This window comes from Kryptolebias marmoratus, linkage group LG16, assembly GCF_001649575.2.
Source record: "Kryptolebias marmoratus isolate JLee-2015 linkage group LG16, ASM164957v2, whole genome shotgun sequence".
NCBI lineage: Eukaryota > Metazoa > Chordata > Actinopteri > Cyprinodontiformes > Rivulidae > Kryptolebias > Kryptolebias marmoratus.
In genome coordinates, this window is record NC_051445.1 from 31,748,248 (window position 1) to 31,764,188 (window position 15,941).

General features: G+C 39.3%; 1 protein-coding gene across 2 annotated transcripts; it reads left to right on the plus strand.

The window, feature by feature from the left end:
- Positions 1-1,119: 1,119 nt before the first annotated feature.
- Positions 1,120-15,534, plus strand: cnot10 (CCR4-NOT transcription complex, subunit 10). 2 transcript variants are annotated; one of them, XM_017431174.3, is made up of 19 exons: positions 1,120-1,335; positions 2,328-2,413; positions 4,303-4,464; positions 4,544-4,694; positions 5,010-5,149; positions 7,121-7,204; positions 7,277-7,360; positions 7,512-7,629; positions 7,712-7,861; positions 9,429-9,631; positions 9,879-10,000; positions 10,244-10,423; positions 10,795-10,875; positions 10,959-11,072; positions 11,647-11,777; positions 11,859-11,891; positions 11,967-12,094; positions 13,281-13,356; positions 15,025-15,534. In XM_017431174.3, exons 1-19 carry the CDS (start codon positions 1,320-1,322, stop codon positions 15,183-15,185), a joined length of 2,220 nt encoding a protein of 739 aa, XP_017286663.1. In that variant the 5' UTR covers positions 1,120-1,319; the 3' UTR covers positions 15,186-15,534. The 2 variants fall into 2 exon arrangements, with proteins under 2 accessions (XP_017286663.1, XP_017286664.1); XM_017431175.3 differs by having other exon boundaries at positions 11,970-12,094.
- Positions 15,535-15,941: the final 407 nt, after the last annotated feature.

A 15,941-nucleotide genomic window follows, 5' to 3' on the forward strand; every position in this document is an offset into this window, starting at 1 on the left:
ATTTAGATTATCTTAGCTACTATTTTGACTGTCTTAGCTCATGTTTAGATATGTTTAGTTTCATGAATTTATTTAGATTATCTTATATTTAATTTAGCTTATACATGACCGATATTTTTACTTCTATATCTCTATATTTGATTATGATGTTTTTATGATGTTAGATATGATGTTTTTATCTGTATTTGATTATGTACCTGATTGTTGTTTCTGTGTTGTAAAGCACTTTGAATCGCCTTGTTGCGGAAAAGTGCTATATAAACAAATTTGACTTCACTTCACTTCAATTGGGCAAGACACTTCACCCACCTTGCCTACTGGTGGTGGTCAGAGGGCTCGGTGGCGCCGGTGTGATGGCAGCCTCACTTCTGTCAGCCCGCCCCAGGGCAGCTGTGGCTACATTGTAGCTTTCCACCATTAGTGTGTGAATGGGTGAATGACTGATTGTAGGATCGGGGTCCTTGGACTAGATAAAGTCCTATACAAGTGCAAGCCATTTACTCCCACTGTTTCAAACTGAAGCCAAAATGTCGATCTTCAGGTGCTGTCTGTAGTTCTGGAGCCAGAACCTGTAAAAAGGTTCAAACAAAGGTTTAGCCTAAACACCCTCCCAACTCGCTATGAGTGTAACGTGACACTTTGTAAAGCCTCAAATAACAAATGCATACAGCAGCAAAGTATATTTGTTTAAATGGAGGGGCGAGGTTTAGAAAATTGTACTGCAGCCAGCCACTAGAGGGCGTTCATTTTCTGTTGCTTCAACTTCCGGTTTCCAGTCTTGTACTGGAGGATCTGGTTTCAGAGAAGAATCTGCCAAAGTGTACTTTTGTTATGAAGAAGAAACAGAAGAGCATGAAATGGTTAAGTGTAAAAAATCCCAGGCTGAAAAAACACAGTTCATTGAAAGACTTGAAGAAATAAAAGTGCTTTTTAATCTCATTGACATTTGAAGGAAAACTCCGATCAATTTATACTTTCTTGCAATAAGTGGTCTGATCATCGGCATTAATAACGATAGTCTTTATGGGTCTGATGAAAAAATGTAGTTTTTTTAGCTGGTTGTCCTGATTCCCACTCCTACTCAGTTGGTGGCAGTAAAGAACCCTAAGGTTGTTAACCAACCGTCAGTAAACACCAGAAGAAGAACCTGCCAAAGCGGACAGATAGCAGCTAACGGCTAACCGTTTTGCATGTTTAGATTTAGATATAAATGATTTTCGCCTCCTTTAAATTTATCATTCACAGGCAGTGCAGGTTAAACTGATCGTACTTTAACAGCAAACAAAGGTTTTGTATATTTTTCCACAGAAAAAGCTGAAATGTCAGAAAACACAGGTGAGTATTTTGTTTTATGCTAGCTGCGTAGCTGATCGCTAGCTTGGATAATGAATAACTGCGAATGCTGACTCAAAATTCAAATTATAGCGATCTTATTTCTCTTCATTTATCATTATCTACAGTGTCTTCCCGTTCGTTGTTTGCAATGCTTTCAGCTATTTGAACAATTGATGTCAAAATGTTCAGCTCATTGATTCAGGAGATGCATGCTATGACCCTTATTTTTTTGTAAATTTATACATTATGGAACATTTAACTTTATTTAAAAGAAATTTGTCTTGGACTGAGCTGCGATTTTATCAGAGCCTTTAAAAACTTTGTTCTCGTGCAAATCTACGTCAACATACATTCTCTTTTAAGCATTATTGCTAATTAGGTGTTCTTTTTGTCTTTTTATGTGTCTGTTTGTGGAGCTTTGTTTCCTTATGCGTAATATTTTTTTGTCCTTTCATTCATCGCTTTTGTCGCCCTATCCTTTTTTATGTCTCCTACCTTTCTCTGTCCTGCTTCTTTTATCTTATTTTTTCTTACAAATTTTCAACTTATACAGAGAATTCAGCTACTATTCACCTCACTCAAGCATATTTCAGCAAACTCATCCATTTCTCAGCAGTCACAGTACAGAAAATTTACAGAAAATTCACATTTTCTGGTTAAACAAGTGATCACTCATGTTGTTGTTGTCACTTGTTTACAGTTTAAATGTGTGGTTTTGTTTAAACTAAACGTGTATGTAGATGTAAACAGCATATCTCTGATTCTATTTTTTGTTGTTAATCTGACTCTGTGCACTTGGATCATTTATCCTTTGAGAATATCAGATGCCTTCGTGTAACGTGACTAAATAACACTCAAGAACGTTCTAAGAAGAAAACATCACGGTTGTTTTCAGGATTCATTTCCTTCTTAGTATCACAGAGTTCAACACAAACAAACTCTCAGCACTTTGCGAAAGGTTGATTTTTATTCCTGTTTTTCATTCTGATCAGAACAAAGTGAGTACGACAGCTCAGCCTCCAGTGGGATGACAGACCAGGAGAAGGAGATGGCAGTGAGTGCATACGAAGCTTTTGTGGTAAATACTTTTGGCTACTTTGAGATACTTAAAGTCTTAACTTTTTTCTGCTTATATCTGCATGTCTTTAGTGTGTGATAGAGTAAACAAATAAATATGAAAATAAATCATTTGTTGTTTATTTTACGACACGCCAAAATAGTATGGGCAGGTTTGTTGGTGCCCACAGAGAGGCTATTAATCATTGCATATAGTCATGTTTCAACTTAGTGTTTGACTTTAATTATTAAAATGTTTAATGGGACTGTAGCCAACCTCTCAGGATGTGGATGCAAAAGGAAATACAACCCTAAATTGATCAGATGGGTTGTGTGGATGGTAGAAGAAGACCCAAAGAAACTATCCTAAACAATTCAAGCTGAACCCCAAGGTTAAGGTCTGTCACTTCCTGATTACACCATCCGTCAAATTTTGAATCCTAATTGTCTCCATGGAAGAAGAGCCTGAAGAACACTGACTGGAATTCACCAAAATACATGTTGACAACATTTCAGGAGCTGATGAGACAAAAGCATAACATCAGCTTTTTGTTTACAGAAAGAAAAAAATGAAACTTTTAAAGAAAAGAAGAGCATAGCTACTATGGCTTGGTTTTGTTCTGGAGCTTCTTTGCTGCATTTGGCATGAGGAAGCTTGAATCTCTGCAGGGAACAATGACATTTAAAGACTCTCCAGGGATCCTGGAATAAAACATCCTTCCCAGTGTCAGAAAGCTCACCCTCAGTTGAAGATCGTGGGTCTTTAACAGGATACTGACCTTAATGTGAAGCTAAAAACAGTTTGCTCATGAGGAGTGGGCCAAAATACCTGTTGTCTGCATTTGGCGTCACATTGTAAAGGACAGAGATTACTTGTTGGTCATGTTTGCTGCAAATAAATTCTGCAACAAAATATAAAATTAAGGGCACCATCTTTTTTGTCCATGCCCTTTTCATTTGTTTAATTATGTAAAATGTTCAGCTGAATAAATACTTGTATTAAATATAGAATAAACATCATGAATGCCATAAAACTTTAGTCAGATTCAAGTTACTTTAGACATGGTTGTGTTTTTGTTTTTTTATTGTGGGAGGGAAGCAGCAAATTTGTCTGTATATCAGGATAAAACTAATCTGAGCCTTTCTGTTATTCTTACTTTTATAAAGAGTCTCCCTGCTGGTCAAAGCATTTGAGGATGGGTGGAAATGAAAGTTTTTGCTCCATCAGCCCCTGTGTGTGTCTATCAAATGCAATTCTAAATTTCCAATATATTTTATTTGTAAAATAAACAATGATTTGTATAGGCTTTATATTTATTGCTACTCATGCATGAACTAAGAGAAAAGACAGAAGGAAACAAAACTTTGTTTCTGTAAAAGCAAACAGTTTTTTGACATGCTTATTTTCCAAAGCTCTTTATTTTACTTTTGAATGCTAATTTTGTCTTAGTAAACAATAAAAAACAAGATTATATTTAATTTATGTCATTCGCTTTTTAGGATTCTCTGAGTTAAGGATTTTTATTTTGTTTAAAAAGGCGATGGTTCTTCAAAGAGAGAGAATAAAACCAAACAATCAGTGAGCGGGTCAGGATCCTGGTCTTTAGATGATGTGTTTTCAGTTCAGATTTGAGTTGGTATGGTAGTTCAGAAATTAACACATTAATATCTTTGAAAAGTATGACAATGTGGCAGCAAAGCTGTAAAAAAGTAAAACAGACACATTACCAGAAACCTGACTGACCCCTCCCTATGTGACTCTTGAACAGGTCTGGTTGATGAGTCCTGATCTGTTGTTCCCTTAGCCTCCCCATCTTCCTGAGAATCATTAAATGAACACATGAATTCTGATTCTTCTAAACTGGAACGTTCCCTACAGATTAGTGAAACTGTACTGTATATTGTCCACAGGCTGGGAGGTACGATGAGTCTCTGAAACATCTGGAAGCTCTGCAGGAGCTCAGCAAAGATGACTACAAGATTGTGATGAATAAAGCTGTGGTGGAGTTCTTCAGGACTGGTCAGACCACGACAGGGACTCTGAAGCAGATTCTGATGGCGATAAGAAATCGGGTAACAGCAGATCACACAATGTTGTCCTTTAGCACAGCTTTGTCTGTTTCTGAGCTGCTGGACTGTGTTTGTGTTTCAGCTTCATACTTCAGCTGAGGATGTTGATGGTTTGGATGATGTGGAGAACTGTTTGCTGTACTATAATCAGGCCATCATCCACTATCACATGCGTCAGTACTCTGAGGCCATCTCCATCGGAGAGAAGCTCTACCAGTTCCTCGAACCATTTGGTATGTTACAAACATTTATTATTTATTATAGAACCTTCTTATTTACTATAAAAGAAGGGTGTAAAGTATTATGAATAGATGTTTTGGCTCAACCCTTTAAAATAATGAAATAATCAGAGAAAGCTGAAACTTACTGGGATAAGATATGTGATAATGGTTGTACTAAGTAGAAAAGGGGAGAAACCTTAAAGCTCTAACTTTTGACCCAATCCCTGCTGTCCTGTTTTATTTTTACAATATTACATTAATGTTGATGTAACACAGAAGATGTGGTATGGTTTTGTTTATACATCAAGCTTGTTTTGTTTGCTGTAGAGGAGAAGTTTGCCCAGGCCGTGTGCTTCCTGTTGGTGGATCTGTATCTGCTCACCTTCCAGCCAGAGAAAGCCCTTCACCTGCTGGCTGTGCTCGACAAAATCTCTGCACAGGGAAGCAACAAGAACGGCAAAGGAGAGGTGGGCTTACAGTGGAAAACACCAACGACTGTGCAATTAATCAGTTTCAGGTTCAGCTTAGTGTCATCAGCAAAGGACAATCAATTATTGTTAAAATAATTTTGGCACATTCTTCTTAGTGAACGGGCTCTTATTTTGTCTTGCCCTTTAACTGAGGTGTACCTATTGTGAAGCCTAATCTCACATTTGTCTTGTAGTAAAGTTTAAAAAGGTCAGTGCAAGTACTGACGACAGGCAGAGAAGATCAGCAGTGTTTAGTAAACAAAAAAAGGTCAGTTCATTTGTGTGGGAACACCTCAGCCTGCAACCTCCTGTCTGATGTGCACAATTAGTCACAACAAAACAGAAAGCAAGGAAGCTAATCAACTGAGTTTAGTGAAAACTTTGTAGCAGTATGTGTGGAATCAAATATGATGTTCTAACCTGTTTTTATACAAAGTGTTGCCAGAGGATAATTATAGCCTCAGTCAGAGTCTGTTAACTCTGTGTTGAAGCAGCTGAAAGCTGTTCAGAGGAACTTCTGGTGGGAATAAAATGAAAGCTGTCACAAAACAACAGATACGATAGACTGCATTGCCTTACTCCTTATCTTCAACAGTGGGTCAAATGCAATACAACACTTTTACCATCTAGTTACTACAGGTAAGAATCTGATGAGACTATGAAACGATTATCGATGCATCCATAATCACACTTACATCAAACCAAACCTTGAATCTCTCAGACCCACCCATCCACCCACCACTTATCTGCGGTCAGGTCACGGAGGCAACAGATCCAGTAGGCTAATCCGAGTTTCCTGAACCACCTCAACTGGCTCTTTTGGATGCAAAGGAGCAGCAGGTTTACTCTGAGCTCCCCCCGGATGACGGAGCTCCTCACCTTATCTCTAAGGCTGAGCCCGGCCAGCCTTAGAGATAAGAAGGAAGCTCATTTCAGCCGCTTGGATCCAGGATCTCATTCTTAGGGTCATGATCTGAACCTCATGACCAAAGGTGAGGGTTAGAATGTAGACAGACCAGTAACTTGGACTCAACAGATCAAAGCAATGCCCTCTTTACTGCAGTAGAGGCACCGATCCTTCTCCACTCCATCTTACAGTCACTTACTATCACTCACAGAAAGACAATTTCACCTTTAAGACAATTTACTTTTCTTTAGGTACAATAAATGCAATGTTTCCAGACTCAGTGAGTAACCATGTTCAATAATCCTGTTTACAATATGGATCAGCCATAATTTCAGGTTAGTTTAGGGGGTATCTTTTCACTTTAAAACATATGTAATTATATATAATGTAATACTGTTACAGGGCAGTACGTGAAAAAGAACCCTAAGATTTGATAAAGTATTATACAATATTTGATAAACCAGGGTGATTTAATCATCAAGAAGTGCAAGGAAACAAAATAAATGACCTTGATCCATAAGCCTGGCACACATTTAGAGCTGAAATCAAGTCTTGTTGGTTTATTTTACTGCAATTTGTCATATCAGAACAGATGTTCATCAACAACTACAGCAAATAATGCTGCAGCTTTCTGTGACTTGATTGATGGTTTACATCCAATCACATCTGCCCCGATGAACAAACTGGCTGCTCGTTTTTTTACCAGCACATACTGCTGATTGCCTCACTTTGATTTGTCCAATCAGCCACGTTGGTGTGTGGGATAAAGGGCAGCAGGAAGAGGAAGGACACAATGTGACACAGAGAGGGGGACCTGAGTTTAACTACAGCACTGATGCTTCCATCAGCAGAGTAAATGTTTCAGAAAAGTCTTTTTTCCCCAGGTGTAATAGTGGACTGAAGTGTCAGTGGAAGAGAGAATCATCTTACGTCATAAAAATGAGCTTAATATCTGTCACATACTGTTTATTTGTTGTATTGTTGAGTCTTGGTCCAGTTCAGTGTCAAAAAAGTCAGATGAATCAGGTTTATCTTAACTGTTGGGTCTCGTCTGTTTCCAGGGCAACAGTTCAAACAAAGAAGGAGCGAATCAGAGAGCAGAATTCACAGCCATGATTGAAGCAGCCAAATCTAAAATCCACCAGGTATGTTCTGTTTCCATCATGGAACCTCAGCTGTGTCTTGGTTTGATGGTTTCATTTCTGTTTGTTTTCCAGTACAAAGTGAGAGCCTACATTCAGATGAAGTCATCCAAGTCCTGTAAAAGAGAGATCAAATCAGTGATGAATACAGCTGGGAACGTGAGTAACAGCTGGAACTTAGAAGGGTTGAGGTGGGCTCTTTGTCGGGTCAGAGTTGCATTCGTGTGGAATAGATGTGGGATTGGAGTGGTATGAGCACAGAATCGGATCTGTCGTGGTTTCTGACCCCTGTTTCCTGTCCCTCATTTAGTCTGCACCATCACTGTTCCTGAAGAGTAACTTTGAGTATCTGAGGGGAAACTATCGGAAAGCAGTGAAGCTGCTGAACAGCTCCAACATCGCAGAACATCCTGGACCTATGAAGACAGGTGGGAGCTGCTGATGTTCTCAGAGGTTCTGGGTGTGGTAGTTTCTCTGTGATCTGGTTAACAAGACTCTGGTTTTATACAGGTGAATGTGTTAGGTGTATGTTCTGGAACAATCTGGGTTGCATTCACTTTGCAATGGGAAAACACAACCTGGGAGTCTTCTACTTCAAGAAGGCGCTTCAGGAGAACGACCACACGTGTGCACAGCTGGGAGATGGCAGCAGTGAGCAGTGTAGGTCTCATTCCTCTGATATTATATTTGTAACATTTAGATAAATAACATGAATGTTTTCTCATGTTTGTCATCATTATAATCACCAAAATCTGACTACATACAGTGGAAACCAGAAGTTTAAATACACTATATAAAAAGACATGCATTTTTTTCACAATGTCTGACGTGAATTCAGAATAAACTTTTCCTGTTTTAGGTCAGTTAGGATTTTCAAAATTATTTCTGTTTGCTAAATGCCAGAATAACAAGAGTGGGGATGTTTTTAAGTCCATTTTTATTACTTTCTTCAAAGACAAAGTATTTATTATCAGTATTTGGTACCATCGTCTTTAACTGTATGACTTGGGTCAAACATTTTGGATATCCTTCAACAAGTTTCTTACAATAGTTGACAGGAATATTGGCCCATTCCTCCTGACAGAACTGGTGGAACTGGGCCATGTTTGTAGGCCGCCTTGCTCTCACACACCTTTACAGCTTTGCCCAGAAATGTTCGATAGGATTGAGATCAGGGCTTTGTGATGGCCACTCCAAAACATTAACTCTGTTATCCTTAATCCTCTTTGGAACCAGTTTGGCTGTATGCTTCGAGTTATTGTCCATTTGAAAGACCCATTTTCACCCAACCAAGCTTTAACTTCCTGGCTGATATCTTCAGATGTTGCTTCAGTATTTGCACATTATGTTCTTTCTTCAAGATGCCATCTATTTTATGAAGCGCACCAGTCCCTCCTGCAGCAAAACAACCCCACAACATAATGCTGCCACCTCCATGTTTTACAGTCAGGATGGTGTTCTCAGGCTTTAAGCTTCCTCTTTTTTCCTCCAATCGTAACGATGGTCATTATGGCCAAAGGGTTCAATTTTAGTTCCGTCAGACCACAGGACACGTCTCCAAACATAAAGGTCTCTGTCCCTGTGTGACTATGCAAACATTAATCTGTGTTTCTTCCTGGCAGAGTGGCCTTTCAGCCCATGTTTACTGTGGATAATGACACTCTAACCAGCTTCAGCCAGCAGCTTTTGTTCTTGGGTTGATAAGCACATTTCAGACCAAAGCAGGTTTATCTCTGGGACACAGAACCCGTCTCCTTCCTGAGCGGTATGATGCCTGGACGTTCCCATCTTGTTTGTACAGATGAACGAGGCACCTTCAGGCATCTGGAAACTACACCCAAGTGTGTTTCAGGTGTGCCTTAAATTACATCCACAGGTGTCTCTAATTAACTCAGATGTTATCAATAAACCTATCAGAAGCTTCCAAAGACATAACATCAAATGTCCCAAACTGTTTAAAGGCACAGTAATCTTAGTGTATTTAAACCTTTGACTTTGAAGAAAGTAATAAAAATGGCCTTAAAACCATTCTTTCTCATTATTCTGGCATTTAGCAAACAGAAATAATTGTGAAAATCCTAATTGACCTGAAACAAAAATTTTTATTCTGATTTCATGTCAGACAGTGTGAAAATAATGCATATGTGTCATTTGATATAGTGTATGTAAACTTCTGGTTTCAACTGTACCTTCTTATGTGCTCCTTTTGTTTGGGTTGATTCTGCAGCTAAAAAGTTCACGGGCATCCCCATGTGTGCACTACTGTCCAACAAGCGCTACGAGCTGCTGTATAACTGTGGGATTCAGCTGCTGCACATTGGGAGGCCTCTGGCAGCGTTTGAGTGTCTGATGGAGGCTGTGCAGGTTTATCACTCCAACCCTCGGCTGTGGCTGCGGCTCGCAGAGTGCTGCATCTCTGCTAACAAAGGCGTACGTTCCTCCTCACTCAATATCACCCAGCTCTGTATTTGGATGGTTAGATTTGCTGGAATTTTTTCTCGTACCATTTCTTGTACTGTTAGTTTCTGTTTTTGGATCGGAAAAAAGTTAATTTTTAAATAAATATTAAAAACCAGGTTTAATTTTGGATTGAATATCTATACAATTTATCTTCCTGTTGTATTATTTTATACTTTGTCTTGTGAATACTAATACAGAGCTGTTTTAATAATTGCAGGGGTCGGAACAGGAAAACAAAGGTTTACCTTGTAAAAAAGGGATTGTTCAGTCTGTCACTGGCCAGGGTTACCATCGCAAAATTGTTCTGGCCTCCCAGTCTTCACAGAATATGACCTACAGGTCAGTGTCAACTCCAAATGGGTCATTCTTCAGCTCTGAACCAGAACTTTGGGCCGACAGCTTGTTCTTTTGTCAACATGTAATGCAGAACATGATAAGCTTCCTGTAAATCTCAGTTGTTTGATATCAGATGGAAATATGCACTTTCTTTTTTCACATTTTCCCTTTAAACTTTAAAGAAAGCAGCTGATTACTGACTTGTGATCAGTGGCTGACGGAGGTCACTGTGGTTCTTCTGTGTAGTGACGGACAGTCAGCAGCCATTCCTGTAGCCAGTATGGAGTTTGCAGCCATCTGCCTGAGGAACGCTCTGTTGTTGCTGCCTGAACACCAGCAGCAGGAGACCAAGGCCGAGAACGGTTCTAAAAGCTCCAGTCAGTCCGGAAGCACCGAGAGCGGCAGTGAGAACAGTGATGTGTGCAGGTCAGTTTTAGCATTTTACACGTTACATTCAGACAGGAGGACGTGCAGATAGGGGCCCCTGATAATCTTAGGGTGGCACCAAAACCAAAAACCAGAACAGAACTTCAGGGGTCGTATGTAGGTTATCTGAAAAATACTGCAACGTATCTTCTGCTTTCAGTTTAATTATTAAGAAAACACAAGACACCTTATGCTATATTGTAACTCTGTCAATAAAACGTGTTTATGTGTTTGTAATTTAACATTTAACTAGGATTAACAAAAATCATTTTAGTCAAGAATTTGTTACAGCGTTGGATTTTGGAGTTGTTGTAGACTGAGTGTGACCCACGCAGAAGAATTGAATTTGTGCTTTGTTGTGTGTTTTGCAGTGGAAAAAGTCAGGAAGCTGATAAGTTTTTCTCTGCAGCTCCATCGTCTCCTCTTAGAAAGCAGGAAGTAGAAAACCTGAGGTAATGAGTTGGCTTTTCCTCTGACTTTCAGTGTTAAGGTTAAAACTGTTAAACACCAAATGTCCTGCATGACTGATGTGCAGGTGCTCCATCCTGGCCTGCAGTGCCTACGTGGCGCTGGCGCTGGGAGACAGCCTGATGGCTCTGAACCATGCTGAGAAACTGCTGCATCAGACCAAAGTGTCAGGATCCTTCAAGTAAGGCCAGGCTCTGTTTGTTGATCTGGAGCTAAAGGTGATCCTGCTTGGACTCATTTAGGTCATTCTTGCCTTCCAAGTGGCAAATGTACTGCAGGCATAAATCATTTATTCAAGTACACATTTATTTGTTGATTTTAGATGGACCTACTAATTCCTACTTATCAAATTTTAGACTTTAATTTGTCAGTAAATCCAGATACAAGGATTTTTGTTTTAAGTCTTATGAATTATTGATTGTTCTGCTTAACTTAGTCATTTTATTTTTCTCTGTTGGGCTGAAAAACAGTTGATTATTATAAGTGTATTTCATTTTTGAGGTAGCTTTTCTAAAGCCAAGTTGTTTAGATTTTGACATTTTAGTGTCATATCTGTAATTTGTGTGGATTGGTGCTGAGGATTATGTTTCTGATCAGACTGGCAGACATGACTGACACAGAGTCAGGTGATGTTTGTTAGATTTGTGTTAGACTTTTATTCAGCTCCAGGTTCATCCAAACTTCTTTGAAAGTGCAGATGACCTGTATATTCCTGTTTTCATCTAGTCTGATCTGTGTCGTCTCTCTGTATTCAGGTTCCTTGGCCACCTGTACGCTGCTGAAGCTCTCATCTCATTGGACAGGATATCTGATGCCATCACTCACCTGAACCCAGAGAACGTCAGTGACGTGTCAGTGGGAGTGCCCCCCAGCGAACAGGACCAGGGTCTGTGGGTTTTTCACTTCACTGAAGAGAAGAGCAGGTTCACTTCAGTTTCCTGAATGTTTGCTTTGTTTGTGTTACCAGGACCTGATAAGGGAGATGACCCGGTGGAGCCCTGTGAGTCTTTGTCCACACAATAAAGTCAGCCAACAAGTCTGAGGCAAATGTTAACAAGTCTTCCTGTGTTTGTAGCAGGGAAGAGGACCCCGCTGTGTTACCCCAGCAGTGTGACAGCAGCCCGAGCCATGATGCTCTTTAACCTGGGTAGTGCCTACTGCTTAAGGAGCGAGTACGACAAGGCTCGAAAGTGTCTGCATCAGGTAAACATCATAGGACTGCATCTGAACAATATGTAACATATACAATATAAGAACAATTTACTGAAATATGTCCTGAATAATCGGAACTGTTTTTTTTTCTGTTGTGCCATCTTTATTTAAAAAAAAAGACTAAAGTCATAATACCTGTCAAAGTAATCAGTTACAGAAATTCTCCTGTTCAGAATTACTCAGCACAACGTATTTCAAATGACTTCAGCTCCAACTTTTACATTAACGCTCTTCACTGCGTTATTTCCTCTCCCACTTCTGTCGACTCTCATCCTCCCAGCTTTTAGTCGCCGTTTCCTTTCAGAAGAAGAAGAACTTTACCTTTGCACTGTCGACCTGGTGTCTCTGACTCTGTTTACATCTGGGAGCTGTTTTACAACACTGTCATTGTTCAAATGTAAACAAACAACTCATAAATGTTGGCAACAAAACCTGATTCTGCTGATTTTGCTAATTTATCACAAATTATGCTATATACCTTCAGTAATGAATGATGTGTATTTATCATAGATGATACACATATAGAAAAAATTTAAATCAAAACATTGAAAATGTGTGTATTTTGACAGCTTTAACTGATTTAAAGTATTACCACTTTCATTAAAATAAGGTTTATTTTGGTAGACAGAACAAATGTTCTGAGTTCCTCAGACTGGTGCAATCTGCCGGCTTCCTTACAAAGATAACTTTTACTAATCGACATTTCCTAATGTACTGTATGTGAATGTACTATAATAGGAACTGAATTGACTACCTGGATTTGAATCTGGATCAAATATGGATTCATGATCTGGACGTTTTTTTTTTTGTACACTGCCTTGAGATGACTTTTGTTGTGAATTGGAGTTATATAAATGAACTGGATTGAATTACCAGAACCTGACAGCAGAAAATACATCTGAGCTTTATGCAGCCACAGACATTCTTCTGCTGTGGAAGGATTTATAACATTTCAAATCAGAAAACATGAGGCCGTTCTTCAGTACAGCTCAAACTCTTGGTTTCTTCCAACTTGTTGGTCGGCTCAGTTTTACACCTCCTGGTCCCACAGGAACTGAGCACAAAGGTCCTCACAGTTTTCATCATCATGGCTACCTGTTTTTTTTGTGACCTCCAAGAAGACATAATGGTCAGTTTGTAGGTATTTAGGCTCTTAGCATGTTTGTGTCTTTGTCAGGCTGCATCAATGGTGAACACCAAGGAAATTCCTCCTGAAGCCATTCTGCTGGGGGTGTACCTGGAGCTTCAGAACGGTCAGCTCTTTATCTAATATTTAAGTGACATGTTCTGTTTGTAAAATCCACTGCAGAGTCCAGAGAAGCCGCTAGGGCAGCGCCAAAGAGCCGCGGGTTGCCGACCCCCGCACTAAAGAAATTGATGAAAAACAAAAAAGGGAATCAACATACAAATCAAGCTTTTCTACATAACACTTTCTCTATATGGGCTAGGTTATCTTATAAAGATAGAGGAAAAATATGGCCTGAAACTTTCTCCATCGGTCCTCCCTCGGTTTAGTGTGTAACATACAGTGGGCTTTGTCCAAGTTGGGTTTCTCATTCCAAAACTGCCGTGGCTGAGTGCTCTGCTCTAACTCCATCTGAATTCTGTTGTCATCCAGCAAGCACAGAAACATCTGCATCTCCTCATAGTACCACATGTTCGTTTATGTGTTGCCATTTTAATGGAAATTTATATACATATATTTTTAAGTAAATAACAAAATTGAAAGCTACTGTTGCAAGGTTTTAAAAATGGGGGTTTCTTGTTAAGGAAATGCTCTAACATGATTGACATTGATCTGTCCAATCAATGGCCTGCAGTCTGCTGACATGAACTCTTCAGCTGGACTTGGCTTGTTTGGAACCAAATAGGTCCTAAGAAATAGTAAAAAGCAAGCTGAAAGTGGGCAGGACCACACAGTGGAAAGACTCTGAACCTGTGCTGTATGGCACTTGTTGAAAATGGCCGTACAAGCTCCAACAATGTCTTAAGAAATTCTGCCATAAACTCTGTAGGTTGTAGTGATTAGAGCTGTTGCCTCACAGCAAAGTCCCAGGAATGCCTCCTGGCCTGTGTGGAGTTTACATGTTCTCCCTGTGCATGAGTGGGTTTCCTCCTACAAACCAAAAACGTGCATGTTGGGTTTACTGACAACTTCAAGTTGTATGAAGGGTTAAAAGTGACAAAACTAAAGAAGTCAATACATCATCAAATAATTAAAATGTAATTATCCCATTTAAATATCCAATTACATGTTCCATTAAATAATTAAATATACCATTAAATTATGAAATACATCCTTACATAATTAAATGTCTCATTAAAAAAAAGAAATGTTTAAACGTCCCATGAAATTATTTAAATTGCCAACCTCACCCTTCAAACTCAGGGAGCGGGACTAACTCTGGTCCTGTGAAGTCTGTTGCTTTAGTCTGATGTCTGTTCTTCAAATATGGCAGCTCCCTTAATGTATGACCTTAATAAGCCCTCTCTTGAGCTGATTAGAGATATTTTAGACCAGGAGTAAGAAGAGTACCACCATGTAAAACAGGGGTGGGCAATTCTGGTGCCACTATCCTGCAGGTTTTCCTTGTTTTCCTGCTCTAACACACCTTATTCAGAGGTTAAATTACCTCCTCATGTTCTGCAGAAGCCTGTTAATGACACACTGATTCACATCAGGTGTGTTGGATGTGTGTGGATGTGTGTGGATGGGTAAATGAGAGCTCAGGTTGGGCTGTAAAGAGCTTTGAGTGGTCTGGTTGGCTAGAAAGTACAGTCAGTTATTGTCTTTAGTCTGAGTAGTGGTGGTGGTATTATTGCTTTGGGTTTGGGTGGTGGTGTTGTTTTTGCTCTGAGTAGGGGTGGGTTAGTCATGTTCAGTGTGTTTTTAATCCATGAAATCTCCTTTGTGTCCTCAGGAAACACCCAGCTAGCCCTGCAGATCATCAAACGGAACCAGCTGCTGCCTACAACAGTCCATATGATCTCCCCTGACTCCCGCAAAAACCCTCCACTGTCTTTCCACCCCGTCCAACCCATTCAGCTGCCCTCGTCCTTTACACCAGTCCAAAGGAAGTGAGCCTCGACAGTTTTCTGTCAGTCATCATATTACTGTCAAACATTTGACCGCTGGTGTTTTTTCTGTCTCATCGATTAACTTTCTCTGAAGTGAAAATAAATTTTATTTACTGTCTGGAATCTGTTCTCTTTACTGCATCATTATTATTTACCATTAGAAGTAATAAATAAACATCTGAAGTGTAAAGTTTAACTCTGATTCTGTCCTACAATGTATGAATTACTGCATTGAGCATATCTGAGAAATATATGTTGAACTTTCTCTGATTCAAGTTACAAATGGAGACTAAAGAATCAAACCTCATGTTAACAGTTTAACTTCTCAGTAAACCTGACCTGTTTTACATCAACGGCTGAGTTACAATGTATGAACAACATATTGTTCTTAACGTGACTGAACTAGATGTTCCTTGTGATGAAATTTGTTGTGCTTGATAAAATTGGTGCTTGGTTATCTGTTCCCCATGACTCTGAAAGAGAACAAGCTGATGAAGAAAATGAATGAGGAAGACAACTCAGCTGTCTTTGGCATTCTTCACAGCACTCCCATTACTCACAGAAAGTTGGACTTTGCATGACCGGACATCTTTCACCAGATACACACGATTCAAATTTAAGTTTGATTTCTGGACAAAATGTTCAATGTTGCCACACTTAACTTATGAGCTCTTTCCAACAATTTCAGTCTTTTCTTATTTCAAAAACTTTACACTTGTTATACAGTTTATCCATAAAAAACTTTATTTTAATTTTATTT